Source organism: Pantherophis guttatus, chromosome 2, assembly GCF_059756535.1.
Source record: "Pantherophis guttatus breed Tessera chromosome 2, ASM5975653v1, whole genome shotgun sequence".
Classification (NCBI taxonomy): Eukaryota; Metazoa; Chordata; class Lepidosauria; order Squamata; family Colubridae; genus Pantherophis; species Pantherophis guttatus.
In genome coordinates, this window is record NC_142064.1 from 252,336,203 (window position 1) to 252,356,918 (window position 20,716).

The window sequence follows — 20,716 nt, forward strand, 5'->3', positions numbered from 1 at the left end:
AGGAGTTCTGCTTTTGGAGGATGTGTTACTCAGAATTCTCACACCAGTTCGGTGTAGTGCATTGTTTCTTAATCTGGGCAGCCTTCAGATGTGGAGACCCCAACTCCCAGAATTCCCCAACCAGCAGGGAAATCCCCCAGACATGTTCTTCCTTTGCTGGATGTTTGGTAATCTTCCCCAGGATGGATGGGATAGTTTGTTCATTCTGCTCTTTGCTCATTCTGCTCCACCACCCTACAGTGTCTGTTTATGTCTCACCATTCCTGAATGGACTTTTTCTCTTAATGCTATTGAAGCCAGGAACACACCACCATGTTGCCTCTCACTTCTTTCAAGTCCTTTTCAGAACTCACCCTTTCTGTGAAGTCTTTGGCACAAGCCTTTCATCCATTCTGGGAGCCTCACCAAATAATTTGTGCATTCAATTAGATCCTGCCTGGGAGGCAAGTAGGGAAATCCAGTTGGAGACTATCTAGGCTGGGAAACTGAACAGTCTCTGAAATAATGTGGTGGCAAAATACTTCCATCTCATTGCCAAGAAAATAGCTTGAATGTGTCCAAGAACTGCCCAGAGTCAAGTTTGACTTGAAAACTTTACTTAATTTTTTTCTAGCAAAAGGCACTTTGGGATATTCTTCCTTCTTTTGCTCCTTCCCATTTTGTTTCTCTCTTTTTTTTATCATTTTAATTTTTTACCTACATTGAATGTAGCTGGAGCTTTCCTCTTGTTTTTTGTAAAGTCTTAACTTACCTCCTATTTTTCCCATAATAACAACCCCGGGAGATTGAAAAATTGGGCTAAGAGATAGTGACTGGCCCAAGATCACGGCTAAGGGAAAACTAGAACTCACTGTCTCCCAGTTTCTAGCCTAGTGCCCTCACCACTAGATAATAGTACTATTCAAACAAAGTTTGCTGCTGAATTTAAACCCCTATTTATAAAGTTATAAATCCCTATTTATTATAATTATTTCTGTTGCATACTTAGTGACATTCTTAGTGTCAAAATTACCCTGAGACCAGTTTGCTCAAACTCAGTTCAAAATAGGTCTAAGTAAAATTCTGGGAGATAAAATTTGCAAAAGCTTCATGAGCTTCTGAAGAATTGTTGAGGTGGATAGAATTATCTCCACCTTCTTCCTTCTGCACATGATTATGTACCTTTAGGATTGCATGATTGCTACCAGTTTATCAGGCCAGTTTTCTCCTCTTCATTGCCTCTCTGTCCAATTCATTTTCTGCCTGCTTTAAACCTACACATTGCACAGGAGTAGTGCTAGAAAATGCGTGGAGTGGTAATTCTCAGAATAGGATCCACCAATTTGGTAGATCATCACGAGAAATGTTGTGTTCTAGATCAGCGGCCCTAATCTTTTTGGCACCAGGGACCAGTTTCGTGGAAGACAATTTTCCCATAGACCAGGGTTCGGAGAGGAGGAGTGGTCAACCTAGATCCCTCGCATGCACAGTTTTACAGTAAGGTTTGCACTCCTATGAGAATATAATGCCTGATGTGTCAGAGTGGCAATCAGCCCCGTTACCTTCCTGGGGTAATCGCCTGAGTTAGAGGTGAATCGTGGCATTCTCCTTGTGTATACTTTAGCAAGAAAATAAACCCGAAGATATATTTTCTAAGAAAAACTCATTTATTTGTTATAAAGAAAATAAAACATCTCACTAGCCTAATTAGTTACATCTTGGCAACGTTCCTGCCGGATCTCTCCTGGCAGGAGAACAAAGAAAGTTTTAGAAGAAAGTGAAGGAAATGTAGACATGCACAGTTAGCTTACTGATAAGAAACTTGGCAAGCTACGGTAAGTCTGAAAGTCCAAAAATAATAGCTCATCTGGTAAATACAAAAAACGCAGTGACATGATGATCTGAGGTAGAGCTGAGGTGGTGATGCTACTGCTGCAAATACAAATGAAGCTTTGTTCACTCGCCCGCCACTGACCTCCAGCTGTGCAGCCCAGTTCCTAACAGGCCACAGGACTGGTACCCATCTGTGGCCCGGAGGTTGGGGACCCCTGCTCTAGATTGAATTCCAAGCTAGTGTTATTTTGTAGAATTCCTGGAATTGAGATCCTAATGTATCTGGAGAGAACCAACTTAGAGAAGGCTGCCTGAAAGGTTCTCTGAGGATTACAGTATCTCATTAAAACTTTTTCAAAACACTCCGTAGTTAGACACTGTTTGCAACTCATTTGGGATTCATCAAGAAACTTTCTGCCATTAAAAAATTCAAATATATTTTTGTGGTTCTATAATTGTCAATAACTATCAGTGTTAATATAAACCATGGCCCCCTTCAGGTACCGTTTCCCAGCAGAGAAAAACTAATGAGACCCATTGTGCCAGGATAAAACATTTAGAACAATGAGATATAATGATGATTGGGGATCAGACCTCCTTAGATGATACTTCTCTCTTTAGCCATTCAAATTTTCCATGAACACAAATTGCCAAAAAAAGAAACGGCTCAGGAGATTCAACATGGGGTATTTCTGAATTTCAAATCTAATCAACGCAAATGGCTGCATGTTTAACAGAAGAAACTTTATTTGAGGTGAGGTGAAGTTAGTCCTTTCTCCCTGTGCTGTTTCTTGGAGCTCTTCCTTGAAGTTTTTGGGAGTTTTTCCCACCTGTCAGAGGGGTTAGCCACAGCTTTACAAGCTGGCCAATTGAGTGGCATCATCCATCTAATTTCCTGAATCAAAATAAGGGAAACTTTGAAAACAAACACTTTTAATGCAGAATAAACTTTTCTGGACTATAGTCTCACTCAATGTCTATGGAGATTCTCAGTCATCCAGGTCATGATTGTCCCAAAAGTGCTTTTTGAAAAGGCAACTGGATTTTCTTGGTTTTTCCTTGAAGATGTTTTGCTTCTCATCCAAGAAGCTTCTTCATTTCATGGTAGAACTGAAGAAGCTTCTTGGATGAGAAGCAAAATGTCTTCAAGGAAAAACAAAGTCTAGTTGCCTTTCGAAAAAGCACCTTTAAGCCTCACTGGATAGTCACCACTTTATCTCTCAAGCAAGTGGAAGAAATCTAAAGAAGTTAGTACAAATCTAAACTGGGATCACTTGAACCCTTTACAATTGGATTTCTACTATAGATCTAGAACTGAGGCAGCCATGGCTGATCTAATAGATATATCATTCCGAGACAAGGTATACAGTATTTGCCCATATTTGTCCTGCGAGTCTTCACAGCAGGTTTTCATATCAACATTAGTGGTAATTTCAGAGTTTCTATTAGAGACTAGCTGTACCCGGCCACGCGTTGCTGTGGCCCAGTCTGGTGCTTCCGCTGGGCTAAAAGAGCGAGGCTGAAGTTCCAAACTCTCCATGAATATTTGGTGGGTGTGGCCAACTTGACGTCACTCACTTTCATCAGTCACATGACAGCCCCCGAGCCACGCCTACCCAGCTGGTGATTAGGGCACAGAACCTGTTGCTAAAAAACAATGGGAACCACAAAATCCTCCCTCTCTGTCTCCCCCTCTCTCTTTGTATCTCTCTATGTCTCTCTCTCTCCCCCCTCTGTATCTCTCTATGTCTCTCTCTCTCCCCCCTCTGTATCTCTCTATGTCTCTCTCTCTCCCCCTCTCTCTGTATCTCTATGTCTCTCTCTCCCCCTCTCTCTGTATCTCTCTCTGTCTCTCTCTCTCTCCCCCCTGTATCTCTCTATGTCTCTCTCTCTCCCCCCTCTGTATCTCTCTATGTCTCTCTCTCTCCCCCTCTCTCTGTATCTCTATGTCTCTCTCTCCCCCTCTCTCTGTATCTCTCTCTGTCTCTCTCTCTCTCCCCTGTATCTCTCTATGTCTCTCTCTCTCCCCCCTCTGTATCTCTCTGTGTGTCTCTCTCCCCCTCTCTCTGTATCTCTCTATGTCTCTCACTCTCCCCCTCTCTCTGTATCTCTATGTCTCTCTCTCCCCTTCTCTCTGTATCTCTATGTCTCTCTCTCCCCTTCTCTCTGTATCTCTCTCTCTCCCCCCTGTATCTCTCTATGTCTCTCTCTCTCCCCCCTCTGTATCTCTCTGTGTCTCTCTCTCCCCCTCTCTCTGTATCTCTCTCTGTCTCTCTCTCCCCCCTCTCTCTGTATCTCTCTCTGTCTCTCTCTCCCACCCTCTCTCTCTGTATCTCTGTATGTGTCTCTCTCTCCCACCCTCCCGGTCTCTCTGTATTTCCCTATGTCTCTCTCTCCCTCTCTCTCTGTTTATCTCTGTCTCTGGCCTGGCCTCTTCTGCATCCCCCGCCATCGCCCTTACCTTTTCAGGCCAGGCCTTTGCAGCACTCCACAACACAGCAGAAACTTGGGGGCCCCCTCCGTCCTCCCTACACAGATGTTCTCTGGGGGCTCGATGGGGAGACGCATAGCAGGGAAGGGAAGGGAAGAGAGGGAGGGAGGGGGTGCGGTGGGGGTTTGAGGCTGGTTTGGGGCTTCCCGCCTGAAGGAAGAAAGCAGCAAAGCCAGGAGCCATGCACACCCCACTGGACCGCTGCTGTGCAGTTCTCCTCCCCCACCTGCCAAGGGCAGGGGAATGATTAAATCCCCCGCTCTTCCAGGCAAAACGAAGGAGGGCCGGCCATCCTCCCTCCTGCCCGTTTCCACCCCCTGAAGCCTCCCCGGAGCCCCTTTTCTGCCAGAGGCCGAAATTTTCATGTAGGCTCCATGAACTGCCAGAGTGCTCACCTGGGAATCAAAGGCGGTGCTGGTCAAAGGTGACCCCAAGGCTCCAGTTGCCTCCATCTCCCACTCACCGACCGGATTCGCATAGCGCTGGTTAGCAGCTGGTCTTTCTGACCTCGGGGCCCATGGTAGCGCTGGGCCAGGCGCGATTCAGGGCAGGCGAGGGATAGAGAGTTCCCGCTCGGCAGACCCAGGCAGCCTCGATGCCAGGTGTTCTTTGGAGGGAGCCCTGAGAGTGGCTGGCGAAGGGGATGGGCAGCAGTGGCAGGCGAGGCTAGTTCGCGGGGTGGCCGGGGGAGGGGGAGGTCAGAGCCAGGCTCGGGCGGGCCCCGCCCACCCCTAGAAGTGCCAGCTGTGAGGGCTTTCTGGCGGGGAGCCGGCTGCCTACCTGCCGAGCCTGGTGGCAGGATATGGCCCTTGGGCGTCTCTGTCTTCCAAATGCGCAGTTTCTTGGAAGCAATATGGAGAGTCTAAATATAAGGAGCAGAAATCTGTTGAGCATAATCAGGACTGGGAGGCTGCCATGTTGGTTTTACGCCCAGCAGATGGCGCTGTTTTTCAATGTTTGTCAATATTTGTCTTTCAATGTTTTCCCATGTTTTTCATGTTTTTACCTGTCACAGGTGTGACATGTATATAATATAGGTATATAAAAACACGCCCGTAATCGAATGCAATGTTGTGTCAAAATTTGAAAGCAATCGGTGAAGAACTTTTGGAGACCCCTCCCCCATCCCATCTGCAAAAAACAGCCAAACCGTTTGTTAACTTTTTGCCAAGTTCAACTAATTGGCTGATCGCACCACTGGCTGGCCCCGCCCCACCCCGCCCGCCCCACCCCGCTAATGCTAAGACATTAATCACATATGACTTGTTTTTTCTAAACTAAAATCTCATTATTCAGATTAACTTGCCACGTTGGCACTTCACGATAAATAAGTGGGTTTGGGGTTGCAGTTTGGGCACTCGGTCTCTAAAAGGTTCGCCATCACTGCCCTGGCCTATACCTTTTCAGATAACCTACAGCTAAGCTTATCCATTCATTAGAGAATAGTGGATATTATTATTTTGTGGTAGCTTTGATCCAACAGTGAAGCAAGTTCAAGAAGACAGTGGTATATGGGGCATCTTTTCCATTCCTTGGTTTCTGGTCTCTGGAATTCCTGCATTTTTCATCTTATTCTTTCTGTTAATTAAAAAAATGAATCTGGAGTTGTATATCTTCGATATGCTTGTTTCTTGGCTCAGAATTTTCCTTTACTTGTGAGTCTGGGAAGATAAATCTATCTCAGCATCTACTTCTGTCCTATTATCGCAGCACCATTGAGAGTGTCCTGACATACGGCATTCTTGCATGGTATGGGAGCAGCTCTATAGCGGACAAAAAAGCTCTACAGAGAATCATTAAAACTGCTTAGAATATCATCGGGCTCCAGCTACCAGCCCTGGATGACATCTTCGAATCTCGCTGTTTGAGAAAGTTGCATAACATTCTCAGAGACTCTTCCCATCCTGCTTACAATCTTTTTGGACTGTTGCCTTCTGGCAGAAGATACAGAACAATTAAAACTCGGACCACACGTTTTCCGAATAGTTTTTATCCCAGAGCTATAATTGCACTCAACAATGAACTAAAGGGCCACCATCAGTGAGCTGTTGGACAGCATTACTTGGTCTGTTGTGTGGATGTTTGAGTGGTTTAGGGATGGGGAATTTATGGTGAGTGGGGGTGCAGATGTTTGGGGATTGTTATGTGTGTTGGACCTGATCTTTGGGTATTAAGTGAATTTCGTTGTATGGGTATACTATGTATACATGTACAACGACAATAAAGTTATTATTATTATTGTGGCAATCTTGAGCCAATCCAAAATAGAATTAGGGTGGATGGGAACTACCAAGTAACAATCTATTCCAGACATGAAAGAAATTATGGTGGTCAACAAGAAAACCAGTGTCAGATATGGAGCACTATCTGTTCTCAACAAGTTCACTTCATTCTTCTGAGCCTCGACCTGGCATTGCTTCTGAATTTCTGGCAACTGCTGCCAGAACTGCTTTTCCAGTGCTTCAACTAGTCAACCACCTACATCTTTTCTGGGTTATGAACTTGGGGCTTTCTACAAAATCAGTTCACTTTGGATCTTGAACAGCAATCTATTATTAAACAGGTTCATGTCAGGAGTGGGTTCTACTTACCTTTACTACTGGTTCACAACGGGCTCGCGCACATGCACAGATCGCTCATTATGACATCTGGGCGGGTGGGCGGAGCCTCCCACCACTTTTACTACTGGTTCGGAAGAACCGGATAGAACCAGGAGCAACCCACCACTGATTCATGTGTTCTGGAAGCCCCAAAATGCAACTGTCATTAATAACCAATCATTTGTGAAATAATATTTGAGGGCTAAAGTTAAAAGCCCTCGTTATATATTTATGTAAGTCATCACTGTCCTTTGATGAGTTTCAGTAAAATTAATTAAAATAATGTGATTTGTCATTATAATCCATTTGATATATTTATTTTTATTAATTGGATAAATTCATATAGTTAATAAATATGTGGAAAAGAATAGACATCTGAGCTCATGCTTCCCTCCTACAAAAAAATCTTTATCTAAACAAGGGGCCTCGAGAACGACAGCTAAATTGTTATTTCAACTGTTATCAAGAACAATCTTGGTTCCCAGCACCTAGTATTAATGATCATCAGGCATTTATTGTAATTGAAAATGGCTGGCTTCCATTATTGGCATTAGCACTTCATTTATCCTGTTTGTGCTTTTTCCTTCAAGTTTATCTGACAATTCCAGACCCCCAATTGCTTTTAGATGAATCTGAAAATATTTACAGGCAAGGGTCTAAATTGATCCATTTTTATTCTTCCTATAAGACTATTTCTAGGGGGTGCAAAAAGACATTGCAAGTTTAGAAGGAGGAAAAGGGGGGAAAAGTGGTTAAAACCAAATTAGAACCAGTACTTGGAAATGCAACAAGAGTCATAAGAAATAAATCATTTATTAACTTATTATGGCATAAACATTTGTGGAGTGCTGCCTTATCAGATACATGAAGTTTTCTGGCCCTGTCAATGGCATTTTATCTGGCCATTTGGTAAAAATGTGATGTCTGATCTTTGATGGGGAAATACATTTTTGGGGGATGTGACTGTTTTAAGAGGACTGAGAGTGGCAAGATCAGAAACAAGCAGTTGAAAAATGTTAACAAAACATTTATTAGCTGAAATAATAAAAGTGGTTTCTTTTATTGAAGCTTCAAATAAAAGCAACTTCTTTGTCCAGATGTTGTTGGAATGTTTCGCTTTTATCTCCTGAGTACAGGTTTAAATTCCTAAAGAGAGGTATTTGTGTACCATGGGTGAAGGACTGAAACTTTTAATATAATCTGACTCCCTGAATTATTCCAAAGATGATACAAAACAGGAAGAAAATGTTCAAGAGTTTGTACAAAAAAAAGAGTATACTAGCAATGAAACATGAGTATTTGTTAAAAGTATTGACCTTGTTCTGCTGAATAAAGTTGTGGCCTTCATTAGTCATTGACCTTCGTTATTGATCTTCTTTATTCTTTATCTTTATTATTCTTTGGATGGCTTTCTGAATCTCTTTGTTCCTTAAAGTGTAGATCAGTGGATTAAGCATGGGGGTGACAAAGGTATAGAAGAGGGAAATCATCTTGCCTTGGTCGCGGGAATAATTGGATGGAGATTGGAGATAACTGGAGATGGCTGAGCCATAGAAGAGGGACACCACCATCAAGTGGGAGGCACAGGTGTTGAAAGCCTTACTTTTGCCTTCAGCTGAGCGGATTCTCAGTACTGCAGCCACAATATAGCTGTAAGATACTGTGATGAGGCCCAGGGGTAGTAGAAGAAACACCACACTTGAAGCAAAGAGCTCTGCCTCGTAAAAAGAGGTATCCACACAGGCCAATTTGATTAAGGCTGGTACCTCACAGAAAAAGTGGTCTATCTGGTTCTGCCCACAACGTGGAAGACTAAGAGTCATGACTGTTTGAATTACTGAATTGCTGAAGCCACTTCCCCAGGAGACAGTAGCCAATGAGAAACACAGAGACTGGCTCATAATGGTAGTATAACGCAGTGGATGACAGATGGCGGCATAGCGGTCATAGGCCATGACAGCCAACAAAATACACTCCGTGGAGCCCAGAGCAAGAGAGATGTATAACTCAGCCACATAGGCACCATAAGTTATAGTCTTGTTTTTTCTCCAGAAGTTCATCAACATATGGGGCCCGAGACTGGTGGTATAACAAAGGTCAAGAAAGGAAAGGTTGCTGAGGAAGAAATACATGGGGATATGGAGATGAGGATCTAATCTTGATACGATAATGATGGTTGTGTTGCCCAACAGAGTTATCATGTAGCAAGTCAGAACAAGTCCAAAGAGCAACATCTCCAAGTAAGGGCGGTCAGCCACTCCCAATAAAATGAATTCTCCATGATAACTTTGGCTACTTTCTTTCCATGATGCATTTTTGTAGAACATCTGCTTAAAAAACAAAGCAAAACATAATAACAGAGCTGGAACGGACATTGGAAGTCTTCTACTCCAACCCCATGCTCAAACAAGAGACCCTACGCCATTTCAGACAAATGGCTGTCCAATCTCTTCTTAAAAATCTTAAAAATCACCCACAATTTTTGGACACAAGCTGTTCCATTGGTTAATTGTTCTACTGTCAGGAAATTTCTTCTTAGTTCTACGGTAGGTATGTTTTCTCTTTGACAAGTTTCCAATCATTGCTTCTTGTCCTGTTTTCAAGTGCTTGCAAGAATAGGCTGACCCCCTCTTCTTTGTGGTAGCCCTTCAAATATTGAAAGACTGCTATCATGTCACCCCTAGTCCTTCTTTTCACTAAACTAGACATGCCCAATTCCTGCAACCGATCTTCATATGTTTTAGCCTCCAGTCCCCTAATCCTCTTTGTTACTATTCTTTGCACTCTTTCTAGAATCTCAACATCTTTGTAATATTGTGGTGACCAAAACTGGATGCAATATTCAAGTGTGGCCTTACCAAAGCATTATAAAGTGGCAAGATCACTTCACGTGATCATGATTCTATCCCTCTGTTAATGCGACCTAGGATAATACACATGAAAATAAATAGATCACCAACTATTGATCTATGGTTCAATGGAAGGCTATAAAGAAGTGATATAGAAAGAATTGTGGTTTGATTGAGCAGCAAATATAGCTTGTGAATGAATCTGTGATCCAGAAATATAGTTAATCTTGGTCATAGCTAACTATATCTTTTAGCTCTTCAATCCTCAGTGAATTACTAAGTGAGAGGGGAATATAGTAAAAATGGTTTTGCTACCCAGATATTTGAACTGAATTCATTGTACAGGATTGAACAAAATACGTTTCTTCTTACACATTTTCCTACCTTGATTAAGAGTCCAAGAAGTACAAAAGGAGTGGAATAAATCAAATCCTCAATATAGTCATAGAACAAAGTTGAAACGCCAATAAAAACATGGCACCTGTTTGGATGTTAAGACCTAACAAAATCACCTCTGCTTTTGTGAAGCCATAGTTTGATTTAGAGTACCATTAATAATGTCATTAAAAAAATCAGCAAGCTTTTGATTAAGTTAACCACCTGCTGATTTCTTTATGGCATTGTTTCTGTTAGGGCATGTCTTCCCACCTTATTTGATTCTTCTGTGAATTTCCCCCTAATGTCTTCTCCATCTATTTTTTTCTCACTTCTTTCTTTACATGTTTCCAACCTTTTATTCTTTGAGGATCATCATGCTTCCTCTTGCAAAGGGAGGAGACATCATCCTGTCTCCCCCCTTTTCTCTTTTTCATTCTTATTTTCATCTTTAAAAATAATTTCTGATGTCCCTTCCACCTTACATATAAAAATTCTCTGAACAAATGATATATGAGAACAGTGTTATAGTAAGCCTTAGCTCAGAAAAAAGTTCTAGCGAGAGAATTTTCATGACAAACCATCTACTGTGTTTCCCTGAAAATAAGACCCTGTCTTATATTTTTTTGAACCCCAAAATAATTGCTTGGCCTTATTTTTGGGGAGGTCTTTATTATTTTGGGGTGCGTAGAACAAGACAGGGATCCTTTTGCCGTCTGACCTGATTTCCAGCTCTGTCTCGCTAACCCTAACCAGAGGAAATGGCAGAGACTGGCTGCGCATGTGTTTAAATATATTTGGGGAGGGCTTATTTTCAGGGGAGGGCTTATTTTGGGGTGGGATCTTATTTTCGGGGAAACACGGTATGACAGCACAGGTCACATTGCATGTTGAAAGTACATATTCCAAATTGGAAAAAATATTCATATACAAAATATACAATTAGGATATAATGTAATGTCACATCACAATACAACACAACACAATGCAACACAACACAACACAACACAACATAACATAACAACAATAATAATTATATATGTAAGGGTAGAACTACATAACCCATGACCCAATTAAAGACAAACTGACAAAATTATGGGTTATATACCAGACACAGATCAGCAACTTTATTTGCTGCTGATTCAGGGACTCAGTAAACTTCTCTATTTGGCCTCTAGATGATAAAACCAAGCTGGCCAGGCTAAAACATTTTTGAAAAAAACATTAATACAATATATTTAATCTCTGTCCTTTTTAGTCACTTAAATTACTTCTACAATTTATAGTCTCATCCCACTCTAAGATACTGTATTTCCAACATTTCTCTGTCTTGGGAAGAAGCAGCTTCTTTCCCTCCATATCAAGTTAGTAGTGAGGCTAGGAATATCTTCGATGCACCGGTTTTGGGATGTGAAGGTCTACAGCTGTATTTTTGTCTTGCTCCTTGAATGAGACAGTAAGTAGCTTTGTTCTAGGAGGCAGGGACTGACCTTATGATTTCATTATTCCTGGTTCAGCTCTGGATAGATGGAAGCCTTCAACACTACAAAATAAAATAAGCGTCTCTCGTACAAGATAAGAGGAGGAAGAGTTTCCTGGGCTATCCCTGAACTGTGAAAGAGAGGAAGAGAAGCAAGCAAGCAAAAAAAAAAAAAAAAAAAAGGAAAAAGGAAAAGGAAAAAAAGATAGTTGTAGAAGGATGCAGACTATTGTGGTGGGATGAGGGCAGTGCAACAAAAATGATGGGAAAATGAGAACTGGAAAGGTTGCTAAGAACACAGTGGAAGAGTAAATGGTTTAATCCAATATATTGAATTAATGAATAATTACACCTTTGTGCATCTCCATCAGAGATCAGAGTATTACAGTCTTTATTACGTTATTCTGTAGGCAAATGCAGGTTTTATGTTCTATTATCAGCATAGGCAATTCTCATAGAACATGTTTCTGGTTTACATTCTACACTACCTGAAACTCTGTGGTTTCGTCCCCAAACCCCCATAACTTTAACCTTAGACTGTCTACTGTGGACCTCACCCCATTCCTAAGAGATCTGTAAGGGACGTGCATAAGCACACCAATGTGCCTACCATTCAGTGGCGGGTTGTTCCTGGTTTGCCCCAGTTCGGGCGAACCGGTAGTGGCGGCAGTGGGAGGCTCTTCCCACCCGCCCAGACGTCATCAAAAATGATCTGCACATGTGCAGAAGCGTCTGTGCATGCGCAGAAGCCCCACACGCATTCGCAAAGCAAGCAGGCATGCCCACGTGCTACCAATTGCGAACTGATAGCGCCGGGTTTTGAAACCCACTGCTGCTACCATCCTTGCCTTACTGTCCCCATTTATTTGTACCCATTTCCTGTATTCATAATCATGTTTATACTTATATCTGTTATCTTATACACACTTGACAGCAATAAATAAATAAAATAAAAATAAATAAATACATTCACTTAATTGTAATGAATGTATGAAATCATGTGGTTGCTGAAGATGGAGCATTTGTGACTTAAGTCACGAGATGCTGAGAATTCAGTGCCATTGGATTTGGACCTCCAAGAATAGAGTCCACCAATTAAGCATGAACTGAGTTTACTGAGGGGAAAGGTTCAAACCACTCCCCAAATATGGGAATGATCTGGTCATATTAGATTCCTATCTGTCTGTTTACACTGGCTTCTTTTTCTATTTCATTACTTATTCTAGTGTACATAGAAAATGAACAAGGAAACCTCATGGGAAGAAAGTAACCAATGCTACCAAGAAAGATTCTTTTTTTTTTAGTGTGTCTGAATTAAATATTTCAATTTTATTAAAAAAAACAAAAAACAAATTCCGAACTGAAAAGGTGGTGGAATGAAATGAAGTACAATGTTACGCGGAGAGAAAAAGAGCAAGAGAGTCAAGGAAAATATAAGAGAAAATGGAACAGAAGAAATTGGAAAGCAGGAGACACCTGTAGGTAAAGATTGAGATGATCTAAAAGTTTAGAGACATCTATATAAGGATCACCAACATGATCGCCAACGTCCGATGACGGATATGGCACAAGAAGAAGATATAATGATACTCTGAAACGTAAGAAGGAAAATATGGCATTAATCTCTACTACCCACCCTACCAGTTCCTCTTCTGATCAGCCTCTTTAATTCAGCCTTGGTTATTCTGGTTCAACACTGCATCCCAAGATACCAGCTGTGACTATGCAGAGGATCCTGTGCTGCAGATAGTAAGAACTGTTTTTCTGGGTGTCAGCATGGACAAGGAAGCGATTATCTTCTTATTGTCTGCTGCATTCGGAAGAAAAACCATCAAGAACTAGAATCCTAACATTAATTAGGAGAGAGATTAATCATCGCAGGCATGTATTTCCCTTCCCCAAAAGGCCTTTCACCCTTGAGTAACGTCCTCTGAAGTGATGATGGTGGATTTATTCAGTAAACTTTGTATTCTTGGTAAAATATTGTCCCAGGAGTTTCTTTTTCTGGATTTGCCTACTGGACAGTTGTCACCTGACAAAATTAAATGGCTTTGGGTATGCCCAGGATCTGGGACTTTGTCACCTTTGACTCAGGATGGGATGGCACTCCCCCAGAAAGACTCGGTCTGAACCTTGGGGGTTCTCCTGGACTCACAACTCCTGTTCAAGGAACAGGTGTCAGTTGCGGCTAGGAGAGCCTTTGCACAAGTTCATGTTGTCCACCAGTTATAATACAGTTGTGGCTGTACCTTGCCGATGAAAATCCAAAAGTCAGACAGAGGCTCTTTCCGTCCTCCTCAAATGGCTTTTTAGATTGCTTGGATAATTAACATATGAGCCAACGGTGGCACAGTGGTTAGAGTGCAGTACTGCAAGCTACTTCTGCTGACTGACTGCAATTTGGCAGTTCAAATCTCACCAGGCTCAAGGTTGACTCAGCCTTCCATCCTTCCAAGGTGGGTAAAATGAGGACCTATATTGTTGGGCCAAAATGTTGACTATTTAAATCACTTAGAGAGGGCTGTAAAGCACCGTGAACCAGTATATAAGTCTAAGTGCTATTGCTATATGATAAAATTTTAAAAATTGCCCTTTCATCTTCCTTAAAGAATTAATTAGCCCTTCCCTGCATATCCCTTCTACACCACATTGGCACATAAGAAGTGAAACCAGCTCTGAGGTCCCCCCCCCCAAACACACACAATTCATTTCCCCTTTCCCTACGGGCCACCCACAGTCCATTATGTCCACCAATCACTTCTGTTCGTTTTGTTTTGGGAACCAGCTGATCACACTGTGGCATCTGCTCTGGTTGTCCTTGAGTAGGGGAGCACACGGGAACCAACAATGCTGGGAAGCCATTCCTCCCACCCTTGCATTCCAATCTGCAGCCACCCCATTCTTTGTCAAGCTGCGAGCAGAACAGAGTATAGGTATAAATTCAAATTGAACAGTCTTGAACAGTCAAAGCTTGTTGTCTCTCATCCAGGCCCCCACAGATTCCAGGAACCGCTGTACAGAAGATGCCTTTTTCACAAGCCCTGAAAAGACAGAGTTGACACAAGATGAAAGTGTGCTATCCACAACAACCTAAACCAGGGGTCGGCAACCTTAAACACTCAAAGAGCCACAAAGGTCCTAACCGGAAGCCCCCCGTTCAATTCTGGAGCTGACCGGAAGTCCGGTTCCTCCACCATAGAGTCTCCTCCTAGTGTGGCGTCCTTTTTCCTCTACTAGTCCTAACCCTATTGTGGGCTGACCTGAAAACTCGCCCCTTGCCATAGAGTTTCCTCCTGGCATGCCCTGCTCTCCCTCCACCCCAAAGTGGAAGCTCCTCTCAAAATTGTGGTGCCGACTGGCGATAGGGAGCCGCAGCAAAGAGCCACATGCGACTCCAGAGCTACAGGTTGCTGACCCCTGAACTAAACATACTTCAGAAAGAAAGTCCTGACTGTCTGCTTTGGGGTTTATATGCTCTTTAATGTACAGTCTTCTGCACTGCTATGGTATTTAGATACGTTACATTTTTATTATGAAAAAAGAGAGAGGAAGGAAGGTACAATCAAAACTAATGCAAGACTAACAAAGATTATTCCTGTTGAACCTTCAAATGCAGTTTCCAGTCATGTGTTTGTTTATTTCTTCTTCACTAGTCTTTGGAGGACCTTATGCACTTCTTTGTTCCTCAGAGTGTAGATCAGTGGATTAAGCATGGTGGTGACAAAGGCATAGAAAAGGGAAAACTTCTTGTCTTGGTCACCTGGGGTGTTGGAATGATGCTGGAGATAACAGAAGATGGCTGTGCTGAAAAAGAGCACCATCAGGTGGGAGGAACAAATGTTGAAGGCCCTCTTCCTGCCCTCATCTGAGTGGATTCTCAGCACCGCAGCTGCTATACAGGTGGGCTGATCATCACTGATCAGCCCATCTTCTTCAGCCCAGCATCTTAGCTCTTCCAAATCAGCAGTGCTCCAGAAGATTTAAGGATATCCTACAGACACACATACAATAGCCAATCCGAGAAGGCAAACATGGATCAGGATAGTAGTGAAGTAAGTTGACCTGAAAAAGAGAGAGAGATGGAGAGGGACAGATTTGACAACAAGCAAATGGACACAGCTAATCAAATCTTATTTTTCCATATAGAGAAACCCACATAATTAAGATATAGTTGAATCTGTTTGGAGATTGGCATTGCACATGGCAGTCAATTTAACCAAGTATAAATCTTACTATCTCATTTAGTAATTACATATTAATTCCCCCCACCAACTCTGCACACTTAAATAAAATAACAGAAGCCAGAGCGATGATTTTAGGCAATCGATTTATGGTGGGAAACAGTGGGAAAATATTAATTAGGAAGGAATGATTGTATGATAGGTGTGATTTGATTGTGAAATTCTAACTTTTTGGTTTGTCCTTTCCCCTTTTGACTTTAATGTATAATTTTTGAAATAAAAAATTCACAGATTAATCCATGACCTCAGTGCCTTCCGCCGTGCCCTTAAAACCTTCTTTTTCCAACAAGCCGGGCTGGCCTAATTCTTTTTAAGTGTTTTTAATTGTTTTGTTTATCGTTTTAATTAATGGGGCCAAATCTATATATATTTTTTTAACTGTATTTTAATATTTGTATTTGATGTTTTTATTTGGCTGTTCACCGCCCTGAGTCCTCAGGGAGAAGGGCGGTATACAAATTCAAAAAAAAAAAAAAATCTGAATATTTCTTAGCATATATGTTTTTGTACACATTTCCTACGTACAAGGTTTTCCACAATATAATAATTTTCACTATGCAGATTTTTGAAATATATATTTTTATACACACAGCCCCTTAGAATGATGTCTCTGTATTGTTCTCTGTGTATATGTGTAACTATGCATGAGTAAAAACCATATCACAGTGTATAGATTTTATTGTTTAGCTGCATTCCAGTTTGCATATCTTAGGAACTATAAATTCCCCAATTTTATATTAAAATACAAAGCAAATTAACTTCTTCCTTGTTATTAATACAAATGTTAATGTTTGTAAAAAAATATGCCCAAAAGAGGTAATATTTTATAATAAACAAACTCAAAAATCATGTTGACAATTTGGATGACCTTAATGACCTACATTAAGAACTGAGAGATTTACTGTAGCTTAGGCTCACTTTTGGTAAAGTCACCTGTAATCAATGAAAATCTAGGTTACAAATATATTTCCTGATCAACATTCACTTACTTCATATATATATATATATATGTGTGTGTGTTTTCTGCGGTTTTCACGGGTGTTTGTATGTAGGTCTTTGGTTATTCGGGTTTTCTCCCATGTAAAATTGGAAGTGTCTTGGCGACGTTTCAGCGAAGTCTCATTCGTCATCTTCAGGCTGGTGTTTTCGGCTTCGTGCTTCTAGGAGCAATGTGAGATCGCAGCTGTTTCTTCCTTTTAACCGCTAGTGGGGGTGTGAACTGATTGGGTGGGAGCTTGGCTGTGTTCTGACTGGGTGGAGGTGTGTTCTGATTGGATGGGGGTTTGGCTGTGCTCTGATTGGATGAGGGGTTGGCTGTGCTCTGATTGGATGGGGGTGTGTTCTGTTTAGGTGGAGGCTTGGTTGTACTCGTGTTAGTCTGAGTTGCAGGGGGATTTGAGCTGGTGAGCTGGGTTGCTGTTGTTTGGCTTCGTGTTTGTGGTCATGCCACATCTTCATGGTGGGTGTCAGTTTGCTTCATGTATGGATTGGAGGGATTTAAAGTGGCTAATGATGCAGCTATGGTCTGGCTTCTGGTTTGTGGTCGTGCCTCATCGGTGTGGGTTTGCTTTTTGCGTGGATGTGTGGTGGTGACATCCTGTGTAGTTTTCGTGAGTGTGGGTCTGATGTCATTCTTTGTGTTAGGGACTCATTTGTCAATGAGGGCGGGTTTCCAAATGGCTGGTAGGCGGGAGGTATCATCTCGTTTATTCATGCTGTATGGGTGTTTTTCTATCTCGATGGCTTCTCTGATTATTCTGTTGTTAAAGTGTTCAGTTTTGGCGATAGTTCTGGTCTTTTTAAAGTCAATATCATGTCCTGTGGCTTTAAGGTGTTGGACCAGGGAAGAAGTTGGTTCCTCTTTTCTGACTGAGTTCTTGTGTTCTTCAATGCGTGCACTTATTCTTCTGTTGGTTTGTCCGATGTATGCGGTGGGGCAGGCAATGCATGGGTTTTCATAAACTCCTTGATTTTCTAACTCAATTTTGTCTTTGGGGTTCTTAGGATGGTGGATATTTTTTTGGTTTGTGCTGTCTTGATGTTGTGTTTGTGGAGGATCTTGCTGAGTCTGTCTGTGGTGCCTTTTATGTATGGGAGGAGGGCTTTGCCGTTTTCTTGTTCTCTGTCTTGGGTTTTAGTGGGGGTTTCTTTTTGGATTAGGTTGGTAATCTTATTTCTTTGGAATCCGTTGGATGTTAGTACGTTAGTGAGAGTGTGTAGTTCGGTTTTTAGGTGTTGTTTGTCAGCTAAGCGTTTTGTTGTGGAGATGAGTGTCTTGGCTACGGAGTGGATCTGTGCTGGGTGGTGGTGTGAGAGTGCATGCAGATAGCGGTTTGTGTGTGTTTTCTTCTGGTAGATGGTGTGTCCTAGGGAGCCATTGGATTTCTTGTAGTCTAAGACATCCAGGAAGGGAAGTTGGTTGTTAGCTTCTGTTTCTATGGTGAACTGTATTTTGGGGTGTAGGCTGTTGAGGTGTGTGAAGAAGTTGCCCAGTTTTTCTTTCCCGTGTGGCCAGATTATGAAGGTGTCATCTACGTATCTGAGCCAGAGTTTGGGTTTGTGATCAGATTTTTCTAGAGCTTGGGTTTCAAAGTGTTCCATGTAGAGGTTTGCAATGACAGGTGAGAGGGGTGATCCCATGGGTGCTCCTTCTATTTGTTTGTATTTTTGTCCATTATAGATGAAGTATGTGTTGGATAGGCAGTGGTTGGTCAGATCTAGGATGTGCTTGGGGGGGTTATATTTGTTTTGGATAGCTGTCAAGGCTTCTTTGATTGGCACTTGGGTGAAGAGGGATATGACATCGAAGCTCACGAGTAGGTCGCTAGGCTGTAAGTTTTGTTTCTTTATGATCTCTATGAACTGGAATGAGTTTTTTACATGTGAGGTGATGGATTCTGCATAGGGCTGTAGTTGTTTGGCGAGAAATTTGGCTAGGTTTTGTAGAGGTGAGCCTATGGAGCTGACTATGGGTCTAAGTGGGGTTCCTTCTTTGTGTATCTTGGGGAGACTATAGAGTTTAGGGCATCTGGATGATTTCTCTCTAGGAATGATTCTTTGCTGGATCTCTTTGCTGATGGGGGAGGCTTTTATTTTGGATCTAGTGGTTTTTTTCCAGGTAGGTGGTGGGATCTGTGTTTAGGGTTTGTATGTGGAGTCTTGGAGTAGGTTGGTTAATTTGGTTTGGTAGTCAGATGTGTTCATAACCACTGTGGTGTTTCCCTTGTCTGCTGGTAGGATTATTATGCTGGTGTCTTCTTTCAGGTTAAGTAGTGCTGTCTGTTCCTCTTTGGGTAAGTTGCTCTTGGGTGGCTTGCTGGTGCAGAGGATGTTGGTGATTTTGAGTCTGATTCTGTTAGCGTCGTCGGGGTTGATTTTGGTCAAGCTGGTTTCAACTCCACATATAATGGTTTCAGTGGGGATGTGCTTGGGAGTGACTGCAAAGTTGAATCCTTTGGAAAGGACATTGGTTTTGGCTTTGGTGAGGATCCTATCTGAGATATTATGCACAGTTTGTTTCATGTGTGGCTGTGAGGGGGGAGGGGTTTGTTTCTGGCATTCTTGTAGTCTTCGGAGTTTGTTGGTGTAAATAAACGAGATGATACCTCCCGCTACCAGCCATTTGGAAACCTGTCCTCATTGACAAACGAGTCCCTAACACAAAGAATGACACCAGACCCACACTCACGAAAACTACACAGGATGTCACCACCACACATCCACACAAAAAGCAAACCCACACTGATGAGGCACGACCACAAACCAGAAGCCAGACCACAGCTGCATCATTAGCCACTTTAAATCCCTCTAATCCAATACATGAAGCAAACTGACACCCACCCATTTTTGTTGGTCCACAAATCAGATATATCATTAAGACAAAGTGGGTCAAAGATCTGTTAGTGAGGCCAGAGAAAATCACCTGGAAAATATGCAGAAATGTTTGTGAGAATTTTCTTGGCAACTATAGAACACTGAATTACATCCAGCTGGTTGACAAACTTCTTACAGTTCACAAGACCATAAAGTAGAACATGTCATTGAAGATTCATTTTCTGCATTCATGCTTGGACTTCTTTCCCAAAAATCTATATGCATTCAATGGCCAACATGGTGAAAGTTTCACCAGGACAATGCCACCATGGAAAAACAATATCAAGGCAACTGGAATCCATCCATGCTGGCTGACTGTAGCAAGATGCATCAGACACCAAGTAGAAACAAAAATCAGGCACAGACAAAAAATTAAACCTGTTGAACTCGTATAATATGTCAAGAAGCATTAGGTAGTTAAATATATCATAGCCATTAAAAGTTAATTTCATATTTTTGAAGATTCCTACATGATGCCATTCATTCTGACGTTATATTTGTGTTTAGTTTGAAAGGAACTAATCACCAAAGGTTTTTCAAAACTTTTGAATTCGTTGTCCAGTGTTAATTCTTACTGCATTTAATAAAATATTTCATGAATTGTTGTAATCAATGCATTTAATTTCAAAACACCCCCAGCTTCATATTCTAATGGCAAGTAGGATAGTCCTGCTTTATGTCAAATAAATGTTAAGTGTTTAATTTTTAGATCCCACAGACACCATGGAAGTGCCTTTTATATATGGAACCTCAAAGCACTGGATTTTATAATAGTCCTCAAAAGCCCATGATGCAGAGGTGGGTTTCAGCAGGTTCTGACCTGTTCTGGAGAACCAGTAGCGGAAATTTTGAGTAGTTCAGAGAACCGGTAGTAAAAATTCTGACTGGCCATGCCCCCATCTATTCTCTGCCTCCCAAGTCCCAGCTGATCAAGAGGAAATGGGGATTTTGCAGTATCCTTCCCCTGAAGTGGGGTAGAGAATGGAGATTTTACA

General features: G+C 41.9%; 1 protein-coding gene and 1 long non-coding RNA gene across 2 annotated transcripts; both read right to left on the reverse strand.

The window, feature by feature from the left end:
* Positions 1 to 4,272: 4,272 nt before the first annotated feature.
* Positions 4,273 to 5,168, reverse strand: LOC148115590 (uncharacterized). The gene is made up of 3 exons (XR_015731701.1): positions 5,084 to 5,168; positions 4,699 to 4,934; positions 4,273 to 4,453 (listed from the first exon to the last, which is right to left on the reverse strand). It is a non-coding gene; the product is annotated as an uncharacterized LOC148115590 (long non-coding RNA).
* A 3,004-nt stretch (positions 5,169 to 8,172) lies between these two features.
* On the reverse strand, positions 8,173 to 13,329 carry LOC117668006 (olfactory receptor 2B8-like). The gene is made up of 2 exons (XM_034421689.3): positions 13,244 to 13,329; positions 8,173 to 9,230 (listed from the first exon to the last, which is right to left on the reverse strand). Exon 2 carries the CDS (start codon positions 9,228 to 9,230, stop codon positions 8,268 to 8,270), a length of 963 nt encoding a protein of 320 aa, XP_034277580.2. The 5' UTR covers positions 13,244 to 13,329; the 3' UTR covers positions 8,173 to 8,267.
* Between the last annotated feature and the right edge of the window lie 7,387 nt (positions 13,330 to 20,716).